Source organism: Aulostomus chinensis, chromosome 22 (assembly GCF_037954235.1).
Source record: "Aulostomus chinensis isolate RoL2024-O1b breed Wild chromosome 22, RoL_Achi_v1.0, whole genome shotgun sequence".
NCBI lineage: Eukaryota > Metazoa > Chordata > Actinopteri > Syngnathiformes > Aulostomidae > Aulostomus > Aulostomus chinensis.
In genome coordinates this window covers 10,927,794-10,952,500 of record NC_141341.1, presented here as the reverse complement: position 1 = coordinate 10,952,500, position 24,707 = coordinate 10,927,794, and the positions used below count along the sequence as shown (strand labels likewise).

Below are 24,707 nucleotides of genomic sequence, written 5' to 3'. Positions count from 1 at the left end.
GAAAATATAATCGGCAACTAGCCAGTTAAGTCAGCCCAGCCTTCATCGGGTCTGGCCAGTCACCATTTCTTTACATGTACGATTAACTCTGTTGTTGACAGAAAAGTCTCGACAGGGTGAAATTATTACGAAAAAGTCTCACTAACTTAAGTTTTCGAATATGTTGTATTTCACCTCTCTTCTCTGTTGTGTTCAGATGTTTATGGGGGTTTTGTGTGTAATCTTTATGTCTCCACTCTAGGTCTTAAGAGATGAGTAGTTCAGAGGAAGTGTCATGGATCTCCTGGTTCTGTGGGCTGAGGGGGAATGAATTTTTTTGTGAGGTGAGATACTTAAACCCATCTACTCTCATAGGTCACCCTGTTTTGTTTCGTTATTGTTTTTGTTTTTTTGTAGGTATAAATATGCCTCAATGAAGATTGATGTTTGAAGCAGTAAGATGTGTTTCTAATCTAGGGTTACACACTGTAGAACGCAGTCAAGTAGATGTTCCCAACACACAGGATCAACTGACACATTCAGTCTGCGTGTCCCGAGGACATCTTATTGGTCACAAACCACGTTTACCAAAAAATATGACTAAAGATGCTACTCGCTAGAGGAGCATAATTCAAAACATTGCTAACTTGTCTGCATCTGAATTTTGTTTGTTGAAACCGCTGTGCGAATGTGTATCTATCCTCTCTCATTTCCCATCTGACAGGTGGATGAAGACTATATCCAAGACAAGTTCAACCTGACAGGACTCAATGAGCAGGTTCCTCACTATCGCCAGGCCCTAGACATGATTCTGGACCTTGAACCGGGTCAGCATTTTTCATCCATGCTTCTTCATTATGAAATTATTTAGCCTCTGGTTCTTTAGCTAAATGTTGTCTGAGTATTCTGTAGTGAATACGAGTATTGCCTAAGAGCACCTCAACATCAACGTGTCATTTTTATGGAGTGCAGAAGAAAGGAGGCCGCCTCCGGTGTAACTGACTTGTAACATCTTCGCTTGTCTGCCTCTTTAAGCAGTGCTTCCAGTGTCGTGAATTAATTGTTGAGCAGATGTGATTTCTCTGTCTTTTTCTGCGCGGTTGTTTAGATCAGATGGTTTTACAGGCTTCTTCCATCATGACTCACAACAGACAGCGGTGCAGCTTTTTTTTATAAAGCCTTTTTTACACCGTCTTTGAAACCATGTGATATTCATCTGCTGAAAGTCCTTTCTAGTCTTCTTAGAACTGTAGCTGTCTTCCTTTTGTTCCTCTTTTGTAAAGGTTCATTGACACTTTGTAAATGATGCCTTCCTATCCTTGAATGAAACAAAGACCCTCCCTCTGTGTTTCTAGTATTCCCTATCCACAGTCTCTCCCATTCATATCAACTGTCAGAAAACACCGAAAAGTTGAATCATGCCCTCTTGTCTGCAGACGAGGAGCTGGAGGACAATCCCAACCAGAGCGACCTGATCGAGCAGGCAGCTGAGATGCTGTACGGCCTCATCCACGCACGCTACATCCTCACCAACCGAGGCATCGCACAGATGGTAGGCGCTAGCAGCATCAGCAGAATCTGCAGCTGCGTGAGGGAGGCTGTGTTTCCATCACACTTTTCCCTTTTTTATTTTATTTTTTCTACTAACAGCATGCGTGATTATGACTGACGACGCCGGTGTTGAATACTGATGCAGTATAGCAGGCTTTCGCTCTACGAACCTGGCAAAAAAGATCGATGATGTTTTTGTGGTGGGAAATGTATTCGCCTTCATTACAGCGTTTTTATACTCGAGCAAACACCTGTCTGACCCACAGTCTGGCAGGTCTGTACCTCCTGAAAGGGTTTTTGGCAAAGTTAGAAGAAATTCTGCATTATTTAACAGCAGACGGACATACTAAGAGGAACTTTGGGCTAAAATGGTGCAGCGCCACTGCTATAGTTTCCCTTGTTGAGATCTGGTGAGTCCTCTGGGTAGTTGTCTGAAAAAAATACCCGGGGGGGGGGGGGTGTTCTTTGAGACTGTTTGTCCAGATTGACTGATTTAGCTGATTATCATCTTTCCTCCCTGTAGTTGGAGAAATACCAGCAGGGAGACTTTGGCTATTGTCCCCGGGTGTATTGTGAAAATCAGCCCATGCTTCCCATCGGTGAGTAAAAACACTGATCCAGTATTATGTATGTATTTTTGATAAGCTCACTTCTGAATCTGACTTGGCAGAATAAGACAGTTTGTAACTGTTTCGAATTTGTTCCCATGACTTTTAGTGTCACCTAATGTGATTATGCTTTGGGGTAAAGTGTGGGGAAAAGCCCTTTTCCCAAATAGAAGTTGTACAGATTAGACAGCCTTGATACAGAATGTCTTTGTTCTGTTCAAATCTCAAATATGTGTGAAGCGATGCGGAGAGAAGAAATCAGTCAGGTTTGGTTTTGCAATGGCAGCATTCCAGTGTGAGCAAGCGTGCCTGATGTTTATGTATTAGAGCAGATTAGACAGACGTTTCCATCTTATCCGGTTTCTTCTCTCCGCGGTCCATCATTCCCTCGGTTGTCCACAGGCCTGTCAGACATCCCCGGAGAGGCCATGGTGAAGCTCTACTGCCCTAAATGTATGGACGTGTACACACCCAAGTCCTCCAGGCACCACCACACAGATGGAGCCTACTTTGGCACTGGCTTCCCCCACATGCTGTTCATGGTTCACCCTGAGTACAGGCCCAAAAGGCCCGCCAACCAGTTTGTCCCAAGGTCAGTGTGGCAGGTTTAAATTCTGTGTGTGTGTGTGTGCGTGTGTGCGTGCGTGTATGTGGCTTTGGCATTCATGCAGCATTCCTCTTCCTGTTCTGGTGAAACTGGTGGGGGGCAGTGAGGGTTTTGAAAGGGCACATGTCACAACTTCAGTTTGTGCTGTTTTTTGTTTGCTCTTTTGCTATCATGGTATGTTGTCCAACATCAGCCGTTTTACCAACCGTCCAGCTGGAGTCACAAGTGTTCTGTAGCGAATGCCACAGTTCATCTGTCTGTCGCGTTAAACACGATATGTCAGGTGGCACCAGTTTAGCCGGAGCAGGCGGCTGCAGTCGATACTCAGTTGTTGACTTCATTGGAATCTGGAGAGGAAAACTCCTCTGTTTAAAAGCAGCAGCTCTGTGTCACTCTTTGTCTTTGTTTTCGTAATAAATAATTCACGACAACTTGATATGGCGAAGAGTTGAACTGTTGTGGTAATCACACTATGTCTGTATTGCTCATCCCGCTTCAAACTTCCTCGTTATTGTCAGGGTCCATGATTGTGTGGCGTATCATATGAAGTGTTGGTGTGTTTCATCTTTCGTGCCGTGTCAGCAGAGCTGAAAGATGACTGGCTCCCTCTTGTCTCTCCAGGCTGTACGGGTTCAAGATCCACCCCATGGCCTACCAGCTGCAGCTGCAAGCAGCCTCCAGCTTCAAGAGCCCCGTCAAAGCCATCCGCTAGTGTGTCCAGGACAGGGGAAGAAGAAGAGGAGGACGGATTTATCAAGAGAGAGAAGACATGGAAGAAATATTGTCAGAAGGGGGAGGGGTCACCTGCATTTTACAAAGCTGCTCAGGTGCCCCCTCCCCACCCTGGAGACTGTATTATTTTGGTTTAGTTTAGGGCAAATGAAACAAAGAGTGAGAGTGAGCGACAAGAACGCACACACATTTACACACACACATACACACGTGGGGTTCCATGCACGTACCTTACCAAACTCATGAGTGCCAAAAACAGGAGGTGAGGTAAGAGGATGCGGAGCAGTACAGAAGCTCCGAGCTTTTCCCTGGAGAAAGAGTTTATTTCAGAGTTATGAGACAGAGAGCTGACGAGCTTGTGGGTCAGTTTTCAGCTCTGGCTTTGTTTGTTGCTGTTTATTTCTGTATTTGGCACAGTTTGGTAAAGGGTGGTGGAAAACCCTGTGTCAGGCCTCTTTGTCAACCCCATTAATCCCACCCACCCGCCCGGTGCATGTACACTCAGGCTGGCACCCATAGAGACAGTTAGGATGTTTGCCGATGGTTGAATTTTCTGTATCGCTTGTTTGTTTAAAAAAGAAAAAAGTGGTCGCTTGGTTTGTCTGGTGTTTCTCGTGCCGTTTTTGAACTCGGCAGCAAAACAAATTTGCCTTGAGATGCAGAAAACTCGCAGATAGTGTGGTTGTTTTAGGGAGGCATGTCTTAATTTGGTCTGCTGTTAGAGAAGGTTTGGTAGAAATAGATCACTCTAACATGAATTAGTTGTTTCTCCAGCTGTCCGTGCGTGTGTCAAACTACTGTCTGGATTGGTACCCAAGTGAGATTATAACCAGTGCTATGTTTTCCTCTGAGATGCACCCCCCCTCCCCCTCCCCCCAAGCAGTCAACCCTCCTGTCCCTTGTAGCTTAATCCCCCTCAAGATGGAACAATTGGACATTTTTAGGAATTCACTTCTGGTGGAGAGTCAGTCAGTTTAGAATAGATTAGATAAGATTTTTAGGGCAAACATGAAGTTAGCTTAGCTTGGCATGAATCATGGAAGTATGAAGGAAAGGGGGTGAATTTGTTCACGTGTGACCAACTCTTGCAACCGTTAAACTCACTGAGAAACAGCGCGTTCATTTGTTTAATCCACACACACACACACACACACACACAAAAAACCTGTCAGAATGTTTCTTTGCTTGCACCAGATCCCAGCAAACCAGTTGAGACTCCTGGGAGGGACTGGTTCCAGCCAAGGAATGTACCTGCCACCTAAACCTCCCCGAGACTCCACAACACGGCCTTTTTTTTTTTTTTATATATATATATATATATATATATATATATATATATATATATATATATATATATATATATATATATATATATATATACTTCGGCTTTTGTACAGATGAAACAGTCCTATGGTTACATTTACGATGCTAAACTAAGCTGCTAATCTGCTGAGTCGTCCTGAGCTTTACTCTCTCCGACAGAAAGTATGCGTTTATGTTTTGTTCTGTTTTGTTTTTTTCCCCCAAAATGTCCAAGTGCTCCTTTCAAAAATCAGGGCAGAGATGCAGAGAAAGAAGAATTTAGACAATCTGAATCCTTCAGCTCACTCCGGCACGTCACCGATCCCACCGGTGTGACTCCGCAGCACATTCTCCTTCTGTTCAGGTTTAAAAAACATCCAGACCACCAGCTGCCATACCTCTCCTTCCTCCTCCTCCTCCTTCTCCACTCTGCTTTTCAGTTAGTGTGACTGGAATAGGTTTTGTTTTTTTTTTCTTTTTTTGGGGGGGGGGGGGGGTTTCACTATACAAGCGAATCTGTATTTATGTGTCCAGATTTTAACTAATGTTTGTCCGAGCTGTCTCTCTGCTACTGTGGAAGGGTGAGCAGGATTCAGAATTCTCAATAAACTTCAATTTTCTTTTCATACTCCTTTTTGTCCTTTTTTTTTTTTTTTTAAACGAAACAAAACAAGGTCCTGCAGTTCTTCTTCTCTCCCTCACGGTGTCAGCAGAGAACTTAGCATTCTCCTCACGGCAGCTGGATTGAAATATGAGCAAACAAGCAGTATTTCACCGACGTGGTCAGGAGGCTGTGCGCTGAGTTCCTGTTGTGATGGAGAACTTGAGGTTTTCAGGGTGTGTTTGCATGTGACTCTGAGTAACAGCAAACAAACTGGAGTACACAAACAAGGCCGCGTAGATCTCCGCCTTCTTTATTAGTTTTTGATTGACTTTTGAATGTGGAAATAGCATGTTGATATGTAGAGAACCAAATAATGAGAAACCTTCCATTTGAAAAGGCTGTAAACAATAATCCAGGGAGACAGACATCAGGAGACGCTGTGGCATGGCTGATTTACACGTGACTCATAGAGACGGTTTTTCCGCTCGGTGCTGCAGCAGCAGCAGCTGTCTTTGGCAGAATGACTGGCAGGGCTGAGTTGTCTTCATGTGGCCCGACTCCGTCAGTTTTTCCAGAGGGAGCAGAGGAGGTTCCTTCATGAGTCAGGATAACCTCAAACCACAGGAGCTCAGGACCAGCCCTTCGCTTCGTCTTTTCTCAGCAACACAACTTCACGACGAGGAATCCCCTAACTTTTCTATTCTATGTCCCACGTCTTCAATGATGGTCCTCAGAATAGTGAAAGGTGTTTTCTGTATTCTCAGATTCCCTCTCCACCCAAACGTCGCCTTAGAGCATTTCTAATTTTCATCTAATCATGCTGCTGTCATGTGAAATATTCCTGCCACACCCAGAGGCAACGTTGCACCATTTTCCTCTCAGATTCTTTTTTCTGGGACGTCTCTGCAACGACTATTAAGGAAATATGCCAACCACAAGCTGAACATAGCACAAAAACATAGCCAAAGACATGTATTGTTGAGGTTGTACTCTTCTCTGATATTTACGAGCCTTTAAAACCCTCATTAAACACTTCAAATCCGCCTTATTGAGTTCAGTTTTATGTAGTACTGTAACTGCTACTACAACTACTGCAATAATGTGGCGAAGATATCAGGAAGTGATAATGTGACAGCCGTACATATGTTGCTAATGATTAATACATTTCTCTGTATGAGGTTGCATTTTTCTGCATGTTACTGTTATTATGGTATCCAAAGTTACTGAGGAAGAAAAATCGCAATACTCAGTAGTGAAGATGCAGCAGTCCTACACTATTACGTCACGAAACATTTCAGTGTCAAGCAGGGTTACTTCCATGATAAATAAAAGCATACATCAAATAGAATTAGACTTTTAGAAGCCAAAATAAAAATGACTTCAAAAAAATCAACACGTATTTCAAATTTCTCTGATGACTACGCCGAGCCCATGCAGGATAGTTGGCTTTCAATTCCCCTTGAGCCTAAATGGGTCTAATTTCACTTAAAGTGCTTTCAGCCTTCTCTCAACTGAACTTTGAGTCTTATTTTATACTGAAACTGCTCAGGCTGGGTGATAGGGAAAAAAAACCCATGATATTCAGTTTTAAAAATCTTGACAGCTCGATATTGTAAATGCCTATGATCAATAAACTTTACTGTAGAAATCAAGAATTCTCCCGTGATTATATACTTTGTATGCCCTCTATAAAGAAGTGGAGCGATTGTGAACTACAGCAGCGTGGAGAACGTTTCCTCCACATCCTTCCCCTCATTTTCCTCCCTCATCTTCAATGTCACCAGTTGATTTTTCCAGTTGCTCTATCTCTCATCGCTGACTGATGGAATAAGGGTCTGTTTGGCTCTGTTCGACCACACGCCCTCTTTCCCTGCCAAGAACTGAGAAACACCGAGGATCTGTGTTCAAAACAATGGAGTCATTTCACCAAGAGGAGCAGCCTCCCTCTCAGAGAACTATTTCAAATGGTGAGTTTCACAACGTTTGCTGCAAGCAGAACCCCCCCCCCCCCCCACCACCACCTCCCCACCCCTTTAAAAAAACAAAACTGTGGCTCTTTTAAAAGTCATGCAGAGATAATCATTAGACATCAGACACACACAGAGTGAGAGACAGCAAACATGCCCGTCATTGTTGTGTCATGCGCACAAATAAAGTCTGAAGGATCTCACCCGCGATTCCTTTTGTGGCCCGTTTCAGTGCACGCTTTTGTTTCCTCTCCTTGAACACCTCTGCAAACCCGCTCAGGCATGACCGGGCCTGCTCGACTGTGGAACAGCGAAGGGACGCCTTCACTGCCAGTTTGCGCAACGAGATTTGACGGTTGCTGCTGAGTGGTGCCGCAGTCCAAATAATATTTAAACGAACGCGTCAAGAACCGAAAACTAGGATTTTTAAACCTTCCCAACACTCCGAGGACCTTTTACGCTTGTGCGTACGTGTGAACTGGTGGTTCTTGCGTGTGCACTTGCTGCTGGTCAGGGAGAGTTCCTGTGAATGTGGAGGGTTTTAAGGGTTAGTGGGTGATGGGTCAAGGAATGAAAATGTGCTTTACCTGCTTTAAAATGTGAAGCGAGACTTGAACCAGACATCCGTGCCGCCCTCTAAGGAAAGCTAAGGATGCTGTGCGGTGTCATTGAGGAGCTCTCCGGTCGTCATCCCACACACTGATGAGATAATTTTGTTTTTAATAGTTTAATCTTTTTTTTTTTTCCCCTGTCATGAGACACTTTGAATTTATCATTGTTTACATAGTCAGCACAAGATTTCCTGCTGATGCACCGCACAGGATGCCAAAATTCCTAAATTCTAAATTCAAACACAGTCACACGAAATCAAAAAAATGATTTCTTGGGGTCTTTTTAGGGCTATCGAACAAACTAAAAGCAAATAAAGAGATTATTTTACGATAAAAAATAAAGTGATCGTGCAGGGGTTTTTTTTTCATCAGGAAGTGCAACCTCTGTTGCACCACAGCAGCGGTCATCTGAGATGTGGGTCCCCAGGAACCTAAAGATGAATACACTTCTCACAAAGAACTAATGAGTCCTGCCTTTTCTGAAGTTTATTACCGATTCTGCGGTTTGTCACATGTTTTTGCAGCCAGACCCTGCGAGCAGAGGCGGTTATAGAGCTGTTTTGTGGACGGTGAGTGCAGTCATGGGATTGTGAAGGAGTGGACTCAAAACACTCAAGAGCCACCGGTTCGGTGGCTAGCATCGTCCCAGGCCAGAGTTCAATCATGAACTGTCAAATTCAGAATCTCTGCCCAAGTGGATGTCATAAAAGGGCGTTTGAAATATTTGAAATGCCGAGAATGTAGCCAGAAGTTTTTTTTTTCTTCTTCTTATCGTCTTCTTCTTCAAAGAGGAAGAAAAAATGTGATGTCTCGGTTAAAAGTTATGCCAGCTGCTGCTGGTTGGTGAAGAAGACCCAGGAAGAGAGGAAAGAGGAAGAGGAAATCAGGTTTATTCAAACTTGGTGAAAAAAAAATGCCAACGTATCAACAAGCACTTGGTCTAATTCAAGCACTTTCATGCCATTTCGTAAATGTACTGTGTCTTTAAATACAGATGATTCATCCACTGAGTCACCGCCTCGAGAAAAATACCTGTGCTTGATGTCAGCGACACGGGAGAACTGGAACGGAGCCATCGGCGAATCATGAGTGTTTGCTCCCGCATGTGCAGAGAGGCTCAGCCCAGTATGATCGCAACTGTAGATCACTTATATTATGTCATGGTTATTTAGTCAGCCCAGTAACATGATCTGATCTAATAACCATTACTCAACACACGCGCACACGCGCACACACACACACACACACACACACACACACACACACACACACACAGCTTATCACAAAGATGAAAGGTTTTTTTTATCACAGGGGGGGATTTGTGTCCATCTATGTGTCTCTTTTCAGTTTACCTGGTCTTTATCTACATTGTTTCTGTTGAGGCGAAAGTCCTGATGCAGATTTGAATAGAATTAAATTGAAATTTTTGTTGTTGTTGACTTCATGTTGTTCATTATTCTTGACTTTTTTAAAACTCTATTTTTGAGTTTTCCACTCCTTGCGATTGAGGCGTTTCTCCTTTTTTTCTTTTCTTTTTTTTTTGATATCGTCAAATAAATCATCAAATAAACTTCCAAAACACCAGAAAAATCTGTCAACTAGAATCTCGGTTGCATTATATTTCGACGTGATGTGTGCCGAAGTCACACGACCTCCAAAATTGTTTCAGGTTATCTTTGAGTGGACATTTGAGACAAATTTGGTGTAATTTACTCAAGGTGTTGCAGAGTTGTGACATTTAGGAGAGGTGACAGTGACCCTTGACCTTTGACCACTCCAATCTTGACAGGTCATCCTCGTGTTCCAGTCAATGGAGCTAAATTTGTTCCCTCAAGGTGTTCCTGCGATTTCTTGTTCACAAAAATTGCTTGAACTGACAAACAACTCGAAATCATGCTGATAAAATCAACATTTTGGCGTTTATCACCTGAAAACGATCCCTTTCAGCGCCGAGGACCCGTTTGCATGTGATATATTCCATTTTCAGCCTTTTGCAGGGCCGGGTCGCAGTCAAATGAAGTCCGTTATTGTGTGTTTACGTGTGAACCTGTCGACTTGCTGCTGGACCTGACGAACTGACATGTGGTCAGTTAACAGAAGCGGGCTGAGCCAGAGGTGCTGGAGGACAAAGAGTCTTTATCTCGTCACCGTCGCTGCCTCTCACTGAAGGACGCGGCTGTCTCGGGTGAAAACATTCATCACGTTGATACGCGACTGACTTGATAGAAATCTGGAGACTTCATCGAAACAATGGTGTTGAGTTGTTGTCAAAACTCTGTCTTTGCTGATACTGATCTTACTTTTGTTGTGATTCCAAGTATTTATGTAGATATTTACATCTATTTTAAATTTATTTGAAGAGTTTTTGATTTCCTGGCATGTCTTATGTCTATTAACATTTTAGGACCAAATGAAATAAAATCTAATCTGTCTAAAAACAGTTCTGTTTATGTAATCCAGGGGATTGAGAACCGTAGGAATCTTCTTTTTTTCATCCAACAAACAGGTTCTGTTTTGGGTGTGTGTGTGTGTGTTTGTGTCTGTGTGTGTCTGTGTGTGTGCAAACTTGTTGGGGCCCGGGGAAGAACACGTTAAATTTTGGAGAGGATCCTAATCAATTGTAATGGTTTCTTGCGGCCAATATTTCCTCCGGTCACAAATTTTTCACAGAATTTAACTTTAGAAGGGAAAACAAACCCAAAGAAAGGCCAACTTTCTGGGAAATACCCAAATTGAATCATTCTCTCCCCTCTGCAAACATTTGAGACTTATCTGACCACTAGTTAGCTTAGCATAATCAATGCTTGTGGATAGGAAGATTAGCATTCCTCTGTGAAAAGTCAGCAGTTTTCTCATATATGTTGTTGCTGTTTTTTTGTATATAATGTAACATTCTTTATGAAAGACAACATCAATTTAAAACTATCGAGCACCGTAATTTTCAAATCAGACACAAGGTCAGAACTACTTTCCTGAAAATGTCCCTTTTTCAAGTGGACTGACATTTTTGACACCGCAGATGATTTATCATCGTGTTCAGTCTCATGTCTCTCACGATATATGAAAAATCACCAGTTTCTCTCAATCAAAATCCCAATGTAACATGCGATTTAATACATTAAAATAGTAATTGAGAAGTTTTAATACAATCAGAAATGTAAGATACTGCACGGTGGTGCAGTGCTCAGCACTGTGGCCTCACAGCAAGAAGGTTCTGGGTTTGAGTCCCGGCTCCATCACAGGATCTTTCTGTGTGGAGTCTCCATGTTCTCCCTGTTCCTGTGTGGGTTCTCTCTGGTACTCCAGCTTCCTCCCACAGTCCAAAGACATCAAGAGAGGACGAGGCTGATTGATACTCTAAATTGACTGTAGGTGTGACTGTGAGTGTGAATGGTTGTCTGTCTCTATGTGTTGGCCCTGCGATGGGCTAGAGACCTGTCCAGGGTGAACCCCGCCTCTCACACGAAGGCTGCTGGGATAGGCTCCACCCCCCCAGGACTCTTAACAGGAATAAGCGGAAGACAATGGATGGATGGATGGATGGAAAATTATTAGACTTCGCAAGAACTGGACACTACAGCAGCTTGTACAAGTATGCCACAATGCAATGCAGCAGCAGTGAAAAGACAGTGAAGCGTCAGTGGCTGACAGCAACAAATGGTTACCACGGTAACATGCAAGTATGTGGCAAGGAGATAGTCAGGAAGTGACGCAACAGCTCCCTAAATAGCGCATCAAGAAATGTTATCACGCTGCCGTTTATGTAGGCGGTTCATGGCACAGCAGTGCTTCTCATTCAGAAGAGACTGAGCAGTTAGCATCGCCATGGCAACCTCTAACTGCAGTGGTAAACACCAGGTTGATCAGGCCGCTTCTCTGGTGTGTGTGGTGTTTACCAAATACCTGGCTGACATGTCCGTCAAACTAAATCCTTTCTGAAGTCAAGTCATCGTCTTTTGTCATGTTTTACTTTAATGAATGAACTGGAGTCGATGCAGGGAACCATTTACCCAGGATACCAGCACACCGCTGCTGCTAGTCTCAGGTACAACACTGTTAACTCCAACAGAGTGGATTTATTTAAAAATGACTCACTTCCTGGGGTAGGAAGGGTTTCCTGAATATAACCAGTTCTGTAAATAGCGCTTCCCATTCCCCTCGAAAAGTGTGTGAATAATGAAGAGGATAAATCCGAAGCTGGACTTTATTTCAAGAGACGATTTTGAAAAGAAAGAAGGGGGAAAAAAAGCGACTGATAACCAGAAGGAGCTTTTGTTAAAATCCCCCCGGATAAATCCCAGGAACTGTGATTCACACAGGTGGAAGAGCCGGGAGAAAATGGCCGGGCTCTCCTGAGGGACCTGCTCTGATTGGACACTGGTGACGTTCAGATGGGAGGTGGGAGCTTATAAATGAAGCCATGGCGGAAAAGTTGGCTGAGTGACCAAGGTTATAACGGACCGAGACGCCGCAGACACGCAGCAGCTTCTTCTCCGGTCGAGTCGGTAAACTTGTCGGTTATCAAGATGAACAGAATTGTTCTGCAGGTTTTGGCTGTCGGACTCTGCTTTGCAATCGGTAAGACGTGATTAAAACTCAACGCGTTCAATTGAGTGGATTTAAGCGCATGTTGTTTCCGGACTTAATTGTGAAATTAAGTATTTTATTATCAAAAAGCGTCACTTTTTATGTTAAACCTTCTGTTTTCTACTTGAAAGTTTGTATTTTCTCAATATGTGCAGTGTTGCAATTTTCAAATTTTATTTTTCTGCCTCAAAATGCAACACGAAGCTACAATTTGCATGAGGCGAGAGTTTAGAAATGATCTCCGATGCATTTTACCTGATATTCATGCCTCCATCTGCAGCCGGGATTGTGTCTTTTTTTTTTTTTTTTGTTGAGGTTTCCTGTTTTGGAAGCTTTGCTGGCTGACTGGGTGTGTTCACATGTCTTCAGCTGCTGGAAGAGACCCAAATCAGTAGGCATTTGAGACAAATCTCACAATAAATCCACTGGTATAAAACAAAACACGTTTCCTGGCTTCACAATGTCACCCTCTCCTGCTTCTAGAACTTTTCTTTTTTTTTCTTTCTAAGTGAGTTGATGGGATGTGGATCTTTCACGTCGCCGGGTTTGTTTTTTTTCCACATCCACCTAAAATATCTTGCAGTAAAGTTCTTTTTTAAAACCTGTTTTATTTGGACTTGCTGACTCTGCTACCCCAAATAAATCGGTTATAATTTAAAGTTTGTCAAATGTTCAATAAAGGAACTTGATGATTGAGAAACTGTTCAAGTTTTAAGCTTTAATTGTTTTAAAACTCCATCAGTCTCCTTTCACTGGGAAATGGATGTATTTGCTCACTTAATTTTCACATATTTCCTGACTTTTTTTTTTTTTAATGCTTGAAGATTAATCAAAAATGAGTAACCGTCAAGCGCTCTGTCCTTTCATGGCTTAACAGAATAAACAGTATTTGGGATGAGTCTCCTGATTCCCACAGATGAACAAGTAGTCTCATGCTGTTATTACAGGTTGGGTGAGGCTGCCTGTTTGTGTTGTGAGGATGTTTTTTTTTTCTACCCTCAGACATTACTAAAAGGTTGAATCATGTACCGACTTGCCAACCATTTCATGCGAAATTCCTCACCACCTAACAGTTGCAGCCCAGAATCTCAAATCCCGCGTCCACAGACGGGTCCCCAGACGCTGCTGCTGCTGCTGCTGCTGCTGCAGGGTAACATTTGTTCAGGCTATTGTGTTTTGGTGCCTTTTTGTCGTCCCCTCAACTCCATTGTTTCTGTATCATGTTTCCAACCACACCCTCACTACTTTTTTCTCTTCCACTCTTGGGCTCTTTTTTTTTTTTTTTTTTTTAATGCTTTCAGGTTGAGTTTAACCTTTTTAGCTGCGTCACATAAATGGTTGTTTGTGACTTAGGAGGGATTAGATAATTGCATGCTGAGGTTTTCCATGTCTCCTTGTTCAAATGACAAACTGTGTGTCTGCACTAGGGGGGTGGAGGTGGGGGGGGGGGCTGTCTGGCTGATTTTTGAAGTCAACATGTGACGGCTAATTGAAATGTTTCCCTCAAGCAGCAGCAGCTGCCAAAGAAATGGACAAAAATAGCTGCGCGCTGCGACTCAGATGTCCGTAAAAGTCTAGAGGTGAAATAGAGGTGATTATCTCTGAGGTACATTGTCTCTTTGACTTAGATACTTTTTAAAGTATACATATATTAACTTTTGTAAGAGTGCTGCTTATCAATTACAATTCTTTGCTACTTTCATCTGAGATTCCTTTTAATATATTTGAATATCTTTGGGTACTATAACTGTGTCTGGCAGTTGTCACTCAAAAGATGTAAATTCTGCCACACGTTTTGTTTTAGTTACATTAAATGTGTAATCAGTCACCCCCTTTGCCAGCTGGCCCCGCCCATCCATCAAGGATATCTGTATTGTGAACGATACAACATATCCAAATGCAAACTGGTAGTATTTGCAGAACATGCTGGTCCCACCTGTGTATATTTGTCTTGACCTTTTTTAAGGAGGCTGGTGGTGCCGGCTTATTCATACATGCGCTCCTATCAGTCTCATTCTTCTGACCTTTTTCATGCAGCCACACACGGCATCACGGGATGTGTCGAAGCGCCTACTGAAATCCCACTGTTTGGTTTGGTTTAGGCTGGCGTTAGTCACTGTTTTTCTAGTTCTGAAGCAGTTCTCCAAAGCTGTACTTCTTTAACAGAGGAAAAAGGTGAATTCTGTTCATGGGAGGCTGAACTGTGCTGGTTTTGTTTAGTGGAATCTGATCACACCAGTAAACTCTGGTCCTCGGTGACCTCTAGACAGTAGAAATTCATATCTTGTTTAAAACTTGGCAAACCACTTGAGACCTTATTTAACAATACTGCCCTCAAGTGGAGAGTTGAAGTATTGAAGCAACAACCACACAGGAACACACTGTGCCAGCAGGTTAATCTCAACATCAGGGCTCTAACTTTACAGTTTTCTGATTTATTGGTGACAGTACAGGTACTCGGCAGACTTTAGATGTACTTTTTTTTTTAAGTTATACTACTTCTGTCATATTTGTTTCAATCTAGTGGACAGAAAATATCCAAAACGCATATTTAGCGCAGATGTCTGCTGACTATAGTAATGTGAATAAACACAACATTTTTAGAAAACCTGTTTCACAAAGTCCTAATGTCGAGGATGCACGAGGAAGTTAAAATTGTTGCCATTTCAGTTATCAAATGAGAAGTTTTAAAATAGACACACTTCCCAGTTTTACCCCTTGGAGCATTTTGGTGTTGGGTAATATTATTGCATAACTTGTTCATGTTCTGGATGTTTTTTGTTTTGTTTTTTTAAACAGGGAATTTGTTGAGAAAATGTAATGAAACTAACCTGCTGTTACTATTCAACTGGGGAAGTTGCATTAATTTGCCAGATTAAAGTTTCTTTTTTCCCCTCTGCACTCTGACTAGATAGGCTTTGGACACACACACACACACACACCCTGTCCTAATTTGTATTTGTGCTCCTGAATGCGGATGTGAAATCTGTTGTTTCAGTGAAGGAGCAGTAGGGGGCAGCACAGGGCAGCTTCTGCGTGTCCTGCATCGTGACTAATGAACCACATTTTAACAGATTATTCAATCTGGAAGGATTAAGTTTTTGTTCAGCAGGAAGAATCCCGGCCTGGTGCGTCATCAGTTATAATTTTATACCGTCTTGGGTTTGTCATCAGTTTTTTTTTTTTAAAGTGTGTAAATTATATTGAAGTAGCAAAACACCTGAGTTTCTTTTTTTACGTTAACTTTTTAAGCTGTCGTATACAAACATGTCTACTTTTCAATTTGAAGTATTTTCTTAAATCAAACTACCCCCTCCGGTATATTTTGTACTGCCAGCCGTTGTTTGTAACTCGACTCTCCCCAAGACTTGTCGGAGGAAGACGTCTTTATTTTTACCGACAGGAAATTGTGGATTTGTCTGATAGGGTAACCCGAGATTCTCGGAGCTTCCTCATTTAGGACGCTGTCAGCTGGGCGGAAGTTGTTTTGGGGAAAAGTGTGAAAATGGAACTCGGTGTTTCAAGTGAGAACCACCAAGTTAATTCTGCAGCCACGACCCGCTTAACGCCCGCAAACGTGTAGCAATGGCGCTCGCGTGCTAGGAACCAGCTGATGCCGTATTGAGTTAAGTGGCTCCATTATGAGGAAAGTAGAGATGTCACCGACAAACGGTGCTGCAGATCAGGTCGAACCGGCTTCTCAATCACCAGCTGGCAATATAAACACTCAGTTTTTTTTTTTTTTTAAAGGCGTGGTGGTCACATGATGGTATTGCTGAACTCGCTGTTTTTCACCTGACGTCATTGTACCGCTTCTGTGTTGGTTAAAAAGAAAGGGATTCTTTTTGGGTGCCTTTACAAACTTGGTGTTTTTGTCGTATCCTCAGTCACAAACTGACATATTTGGCTTAAATTACAAGTCTAAAGTTTCGTGTTCCTCCAGAGCAGGAGACGTAGACAGCATAAAGGAGCATGAGGCTGTAATTGTGTTGGGGTGTAACCAAAAACCAGCAGGGTGGGGGGTTGTTCCTGTACAAAAGCATGGGTGTGTCACCTCTCCTGGGTGTGTTGTGTGAGAGAGATATAGATACATATATAATATATAGATATATTTTTTAAAATTTCTTTTGAGGTTTCAGCCAGACATTTTATTCAGTTGGTGGCACTTCGAAAAGCCTCTTAAAGATCAAAATGATGATCTGTAAAAGATGCACCATCCCCAGACGCCACAGTTACCAGGCCTATCCAGCCCTGACTAATGGAGGCCAGAGCTGATGGTTTCAACCCTCTGGTATCCATTGAGAGCTGTTGTGTCACCACACGATCGTGCTTTAGTTTCAGCAACACTGGAGTTCCCAGAACTTCTTCCTGTATTTGTTTTTCTTTTCCTCGTGTTTGCTCTCATTATGTAAGACGCAAACACAAATAAATAAAACGTGCAACAGTAAATGGAGTTAAATATTTGAGAGCTTTTTGATACGGCTGTGTCCAATCAGCACAATGAAACCCAACCCTGCTGTATGAGCTTTTACAGATTAAGTGGTGACTAAAATGACTAATTGCTTTGTGGTTTAGTGCTACGCTGAAGAGGCTCATTAGATTCCATAGGTGAGAATGTGATGACGAAGTAAGTCTGTTTTTTGGTACAAAGTGTTTTACTGAACGCGCAGGTTAAAGGGTCACTCGTGAGTCGGATGACGCAACCTTGAGCGGGCGAGAAAGCGGCATCGTCTCCTTCCACCAATTTAAAGAAATTGTCGAAGTCGTCTTACGGGGCTGAAGTTGACAGTTTTTGTTTTGAGTAGAAGGGAAGACTTTTGGTGCATGAGCAGCAGAAACCATTCCAAACTTTCTACAGGTGTAAAAAGTTGCCATGAAACAAATGGGAGAAACGCTAAGTTCTTAAACGTGCTAGTTAACAAAATGATACCGCGTGAGCTTTCTGACACGCGGTTCTTGCGTCACGAACCACTCCTCATTAACTCATAGTTGACTTGAAAGAAGCATACAATGTTGCACTGTGGCGCCATCGCCTCTGATCAATGCACAACAACCTGTTAACGTGACCCAAAAAGTGAAATAAGCTTTTTTCTTTTTACGTTTTCTGTGGTTTTTTTTTAATTATTTTTTTTATATTGAACAAATATAAACAAAGAAAATGGAAGGCGTGTGATTGACGTGTGTTTTAACTGTTATGTTCCTCCGGTGTCCTAAAATCCAGCACTCTGAACCTAATGAACCAGGTTTTTCTTTTATGACCGTGGCTTAATGACGTGTGAAGGGAAGGGTGAGTTTCAATCACCCAGTCGCGGCGAGAACAGGTCTTGTGGTCGTGATGTCATCGACTCTAAAGATGCTGCCAGGTATTCCTCCATATGTACAGGCTGTTCTGAACAATCCAATTACCCACAAAATAGTCTGTCGTGTCGCTTTGAGGCTTTTTATTGTGTCATTGTAGCAAGACGTGTGTTCATTCCTGAGAAACAAAGGGAGTCAATATTTGTAGACTGTTACTTTAATGGTCTCCTGGGACAGACGTCTCGATCCTAAGTGGCTCTGCTACTGCCACTAAACCTGAGTAAATATCTGCAGGTCTGAGTACCCCCCCCCCCCCACCTCAACTTGTGTTTTTGAATATAAGACACTGGATTTTCAGTTCTGTAATAAAGGGGCAGAAATAACTAACGGGGGGGGGGGGGGGAGGGAAAGCTCAGGAAGATGATGCACGTTGTTAACGTGTGTTCTTGTCAGTTTTTCATGGAGACGGTTGAGGTTTTTTTTTAAAAAAAAAACCTTGATTTCACAAAATGTTTCTCAGAAGAAATGTGAGGCCTCAGCTGTTGTATGTATAGAACACATTTTAAGCGGAAAACTCAAACTTCCTCAACTGTCAATCCCCCGTCAGCGGGGCTCATTTAGGTTGGAGGTCAGCCCTTATCTCACCCAAGAAACTTGTTTTTGGCTTTTTTTTTGTTTTGTTTTGTCTTGTTTTTGAAAAAGCCGAGCCGTGTCTCGAGCGGTTGGTAAACCTGCTCTTCGCTAACATAATGACAGCCTGCTGCGAACCTACAGACCTCTAATTCTGCTTTTCATCTTCTTATCTCCCTCCAACTCTCTCAGGTCAGGCGCTGCAGTGCTACGAATGCAAACTTGGCTTTTGGAATCTGTGCATAACCACGAAGGAAACGTGCAGTGAAGGAGAACACTGTTTCAGTGGCACTGGGAAAGCAGGTAAGGAGCTTGGTGGCAAAAATACTGAACATTTCAAATATACCCCCCCTTTAAGTATGGAGAAACACTTCAGTGACTTGTTTGTTTGTAAACATTTCTGACAACTCCAGTAATGTAAAAAGTATAATTTGCCTTTCTAAACTGTGGAGTTACCGCCATCAGCGGCCATCAGTGGGCTGGGCTTGTTAACAAGTGTGTACATCAGTCATTCACAACGTCTGTCGACAAATACACATCAGTTATAGAGAAACCAGCTCCGCTGTCGGCTGCATGCCTCAGCCGCTCTGAATCACACTGGAAGAAGAGTCGCTGCAACCAAAACCCCTCCATTTCAGCACTTTTCCATGCATTGATTGTGTAGTGTGAATTTGACTTGTCACAAATGGAAAAATCAGAAAAGAGGTTGACGCGTCAGTGGAGGGGGAAAAAATGATCCAAAACACAGATTTGCTCCTGGAACAAATTTAGCTTGAACCTGTGAGTGAGAAGGCATTTGTTCTCTGAGGTGTGAATACGAACAAATGAGCAAGAACAGTTGCTATGGAGGACCCTGCCCCCCCCCTCCCACTATATATTCTTATTCATATTAAGCTCATTACTCTGCTGCATCTTGTTAAAATTGGAAAATGCCCAAATATGAGATTGCTTAACAATTTTTTTTAAATTTTACTTAAAAAGCACTTGCTAGCCCTCTGAGTCACGCTCCTCCTGCGGCTCGTTTCAAATGCAATGACCACTGACTGTTCGGCGTTTGCTGCTCCACAGCCAAGTTCATGGACATCAAGATGAAGGGCTGCCTGGCTGAGGCGGAGTGTAACAAGACCGAACAAGTCAATTTCCCCAGCAGCAGCTCCAACTCCACCCTCTACAAGATGACAAAGACGTGCTGCAACACCGACCTGTGCAACGCCGCGCCCGGCCTGCCCGGGTCGTCTGGCCTGCCGCTGGTCCTCGCCACCATCACCGCTGTGTTGATGGCCAATGTCGTGGTTTGACGGATGAAATGCGAACACATGTTAAACCCACCAGCATCCATCAGGATTAAATTAAAATACTCCTCGCAGACACGAGTTCCGTAACGCCAGAACTCGTGCTCGTATCCCCACATGGATCTCGTGTTTAGTATCCTTCAGGTGTATCGTACACTATCATTTCACAAGCGCTGTTTATAAGTGTACGGCTAAAATTAGACGGCTTTGTACTTTTAGATGCTTTGGTGCTCGTTTCACTGCTACGTTAAACTGTTCTACAAGTGTGTAACACTAACAGTTGTTCTTAAAGCCTTTTGGGACGTTACCCTGCAGTTCGCGTTTTGTTTTTCATTGATTCACAAGCTGTAAACATTTATATTTCTAAAGAGAAATCACATAGTGTGGTGAATAAAGTGTAAATGTGGTAGTCTTTTAAAACTTTTTTTTACGCATTTCTCCTTCTCTTTGACGCACACGGCTCCATCGATTGTGTAACCGGTTTTTATTTTTGATATAAGTGTTAAATCTACACTGAGCGCATAAGCTTTTTTTCTAGTTTTGATTGTACATATGTGATGAAAATCAATGTTTATGTTGGAATAAAATTTAGAGGAATTAGAATTTGGCAGGATTGATCAATGGGAAAAGTTTCCGAACCAATCACAATTGAATAGACCCTTTTGAATATTTACCATAAAGACATCTGTCTTGTGATATGTAGAAAATTTGAAGAATTCAATAAAATTTTCAAATTGAGGTGTGTGTGGGTGTGTGTATTGGGGGGGGAGGGTGCTCCTTGCATGCCAGTGGTGTGACGAGAGTTTCTTCCTAAAATGAGGACAAAAAAACCCTTCAGCTTGTTGCTGCTCTGCGGATCAGCAGGTTCTTCAGGTTTGGCGCTCCTTACGTGACCACTGTTGTTCCTGAGTGTTGATCAATGAACTGCTAAAGTTCTGATGGGCAGGTTATGAAAACTGCAGAAGGCTTCCTGATTCTCAAATCCTGATATCAGGTTGTAAATAAAATTATCAATTATGACAACTTTTTTTTTTTTTTTCTAAACTGGCTGGCCGACGCCACTTTTTCTGCCGTTTTTTTTTTTTGGGGGGTCCACTTTCACTTGAATCTCAATCCCTGATGTACTTTTTTTTTTTTTTGTCTTTCCTCACCACCTGATACTAAAATGCTTCTCCCACCTCATAGGAATTCAGTCACTCAGCATGTAAAGACACTGAAGACAGGTTTGTGTGTCTTCAGTGTCTTCATTTTATTCACATTGCTTGTTGCATTCCTTCAGTCGCCCCCCCCACCTCTGTCCCTCCCTCCACCCGTGTCCCCATCATCCGACGGTATAAAACCGTGGCCCATCAGCACCAGTCAGAAGGCACGAGGAAAGCTTGAGGACTTGTTTGTAACCAGCAACTCAACCAGCACACCAACATGAGGATCCTAATTGGAATCATTGCAGCCGTTGCCTGTTTCATCATGGGTAAGTTTTCAAAATAAAAACAAAAATTTTGTTAATAAACGTAAGATGACTAAAACAATATATAACATAATGACTTCAGAAATGAATTCAGATAATCTAAGACTGTCGCCAGTCGTCTCAGTTCATAAAAGAAGCTTTACACTTGAAACAGCTTGTTGAATGAAAGGGTTGCGACACTTCTATTTGTTACTTCATCACAGTTGAGTGCCAAATATCTCAGGCTGTGATACACTTGGATAGTAAAAAAGCAAATCTTAATAACTAAAGCTGAGGTTGATGTAAATCACCGAGGAGTGAGAATCTTGGTTGAGTGGTGTTTCATGGAGAACTGCTGTCAGAGGGAACCCAGTGGAAATCAAATCTTAGAGAAATAGTTTAAATAAAACCACAGCATCTCCAAATATTCAGAACTGCGCATTGTTTAGAAATTACAGCCAAATTCCTTTTTACCGCTGCTTTGAATATTCCGATTATTGAAACTGATGGATCAGTGGTCCGGTTACAGCAGCGACACTCCTACATCAGTAACGGCTGCAGGGAAATCCCTCTAATCCTTATCTGATGCTCTGGAGTTATTGTGATGAAGAGCTGAGGGAAATTGAGAAGATGAACCAGGCGCATGTGAATTTATCAGCTGAATTTGTAGCTCCACTCCAACTTCAGCATGAAGCTGAGTGTTGCTTACATCATATGTCAGCAACTATTGTCAGTCTCCTGCATGTACCAAACATATATATTTGAACTCTTTTGTTTTCCCCTTTTTTTTGTGCGTTTCAGTGGAGTCCCTGACTTGCAATCAATGTACATTTGCCATGAGTGGGTTTTGCTTGGACTCCAGCCAGGTGGAGTGTGAAACTAACTCCTCCCTTTGTTACACGGCAACTACAGGTAAGTCTTCTCCAGAAAAGTTACAGCTAATTACTTGACAACACAACACAAGGTGTTCAAACCACTCCCAGGCCCTGTTATCCTCCACCTCTGAGCACCGTGCTATAACGCAACCACTTCTCCTCCTCAGAATTTGAGGCGGTTAACATTGGCTATACCAGCCAGGGATGCTTGGAATCTTCTCTCTGCAACATGACCACGAACGGCACCTTGCTGTTCTCCAGCTACACCGTCAAAACTGAGTGCTGTGATGAAGACGGTTGCAATCCGGTCCAGCTCAGCGGGGCCCCGTCAGCTCAGGCGACTCTCACCGCCGTCATGGGCGTGGCAGTCCTGGCCTCCATGTGGGGAAGCGTGCTGTGATGCATCACATGAAGCCGACAAAATCAGAGTACAAATAAAACCAACTGCCTGCTGCTTTTTCTTTTTTAAACTTTTTATTTTAACATGATTAGGAATTGACTATGATAACGACAGAATAATTGGATACTTTATGAGTATCAAGAATTATTTCCTCATCAGTTCACAAGCTGTAAAAATCTATATGTCTTTAAGCATTCAACACAAAAAAGGGCTGTTCACGTCATGATCAATGAGACGTTAAAGTTTTCAGAAATCTTCCGTGGTAATTTCACATGAAATTCTATTTATCCTTTCGTTTGTGTGTTGTCTTCGATGAAACTTCTATGTAAAATAAAGAGAATACTTCAAAACTTCCGCTTGTTCATGGTATTCGTTTCATTCATACTTAGTGTATTCTGAAGTACTGTGTTGGTGACGGTACCTGCGAGGAGGGCGACTCACACACCTTACCACAGGGCCAACTGTTGCCGGAGATTATTGCTGGTTCCTTAAATCCACCAATGGGCCTCACTTTCCAAATTTTCATCTCAGAACTACAAGCGAACTGACACCTTAAGACCTTGCAGACCAACGAATATTCACAGTATATTCTCAGTGATTCAAGTATTCCAGAACAATGCATATGTGTGAAGCTGTGCAGTACTGAGGGTACAGGTGCGATTGAAATATTTTCAACACTTGGGGCGTGGATGTGGCGTCTTGTACAGCAGCAGAACACAACCACGAAATGTTTTTCAAATGGCTGTTTTGTGACAGACCCCTTTGATTGTATCCAGGATAAAAAGACATTTAATTAATGATATTAAAGGGACAGACCAACATTTTTGGGGAAAAAAACTCACTCATTACCTGTCTTTCTCAGAATCAGTCTTGAAAAATCAACACCTTTCTCTCCAACGCAATGCTAGTTAGCTTAGCACACTGAATGCTGGGGAATGGGCAGGCTAGTAAGTTAAAGAACAGGTTTTGGAGGTGAGGCTGATCTTTTTAACCCCGACATGATTTAAACATGCAAACAATTGATCTGGAGTCATACACGCTACCATTGCGCCACAGTCAGGCAACAACTTCTCTTCAAGTTTTTTTTGTTTTGTTTTTTTTGTGTTTTGTTTTTCCAGTTATTTCAATATCATGTGACCCAGAGACTCCAAATGAATAAGATACATGACACAATTGTTTAAAAATGTACAGAATCTTCTATTATGTCGGTCATCTTGAAAGTGATTATGATTTGCAATGTAGAGGAGACACGCAACCTTCCGATAAAGAGTCCCAACGCCATAACATTGGTTTTGCTGTTTCGTTTTCAAAAAGTTATTAGGATTAAATTTGTTTGGAAGATAAAACGTAGGTTGAGGATCAGTCAATAAAGGAGTGGTGTGTGTGTGTGTGTGTGTGTGTGTGTGTGTGTGTGTGTGTGTGTGTGTGTGTGTGTGTGTGTGTGTGTGTGTGTGAGACATCGCCTGATAATGTACACGTATCCTGCATTAAATTACAGTTAAGATAACACATCTGCAGCCTGACGTCACCTTGAGCGGTTATGAATCTGCTCCTCATGTGTGCTTTGTGATTGCAGATGGTGGACACTTGATAAAGGAGTTAAAAAAAAGTTAACACAATGTTTTTCTCCAGTATGACACTGAATAATGTAAGACAGATAAATAAGTCCAACAGTATTCGCTGCAGGGATGTGAGTGCGCAACACTCATAATGAAAAATAAATAAACAAATCAGCTGTAAAGGAGGACGGCTGCTTCACCCTGTCAGAGGTTTAAATCGTCATAGAAGCCTCATGTAAGTATTCATGGCGGCTAGAGACACTCGTCGTTTCTCCTGTGATATATAAGGTCCATCCATCCATACATTTTCTACCACTTTTCCTGTTAAGGGTTGCGGGGGGTGGGGGGTGGAGCCTATCCCAGCTGCCTTCACGTGAGAGGTGGGGTTCACCCTGGATGTGTCACCAGTCCATCACAGGACGAACACATAGAGACAGACAACCATTCACACTCACAGTCACACCTACGGTCAATTTAGAGCACAGGTGTCAAACTGGTCCAGTAAAGGGCCGGTGTGGCTGCAGGTTTTCATTCCAACCGACCAAAAGCAACACCTGATTCAACTTAAATCAATCAAGCTGTGTCCACACAGCTCATTTGTTGGATCAGGTGTTGCTTTTGCTTGGTTGGATTGAAAACCTGCAGCCACACTGGCCCT

At 42.6% G+C, this 24,707-nt stretch overlaps 3 protein-coding genes across 5 annotated transcripts in view; all 3 read left to right on the top strand.

Moving 5' to 3' along the window:
- The window catches only part of csnk2b (casein kinase 2, beta polypeptide), a 5,213-nt gene extending 583 nt beyond the window's left edge, over positions 1-4,630 (top strand). For 2 of the 3 annotated variants that reach the window (XM_086193960.1, XM_086193959.1), the window contains exons 2-7: positions 242-323; positions 704-806; positions 1,416-1,531; positions 2,054-2,129; positions 2,541-2,730; positions 3,367-4,630. In XM_086193960.1, coding sequence (XP_086050086.1) covers positions 252-323; positions 704-806; positions 1,416-1,531; positions 2,054-2,129; positions 2,541-2,730; positions 3,367-3,457 — 648 coding nt within the window. In that variant the 5' untranslated portion in view covers positions 242-251 and the 3' untranslated portion in view covers positions 3,458-4,630. Of the gene's footprint in view, positions 1-230; positions 324-703; positions 807-1,415; positions 1,532-2,053; positions 2,130-2,540; positions 2,731-3,366 lie in introns of all 3 variants that reach the window. The other variant, XM_086193961.1, reaches the window with a different exon arrangement.
- Positions 4,631-12,382: 7,752 nt separating this feature from the next.
- On the top strand, positions 12,383-20,506 carry LOC147240747 (prostate stem cell antigen-like). The gene is made up of 3 exons (XM_086193842.1): positions 12,383-12,539; positions 18,669-18,779; positions 19,545-20,506. The coding sequence occupies exons 1-3, from the start codon at positions 12,488-12,490 to the stop codon at positions 19,772-19,774; spliced, it is 393 nt and encodes a 130-aa protein (XP_086049968.1). The 5' UTR covers positions 12,383-12,487; the 3' UTR covers positions 19,775-20,506.
- Positions 20,507-21,085: 579 nt separating this feature from the next.
- Positions 21,086-22,847, top strand: LOC147240746 (uncharacterized). The gene is made up of 3 exons (XM_086193843.1): positions 21,086-21,239; positions 22,017-22,127; positions 22,258-22,847. Exons 1-3 carry the CDS (start codon positions 21,191-21,193, stop codon positions 22,488-22,490), a joined length of 393 nt encoding a protein of 130 aa, XP_086049969.1. The 5' UTR covers positions 21,086-21,190; the 3' UTR covers positions 22,491-22,847.
- Positions 22,848-24,707: the final 1,860 nt, after the last annotated feature.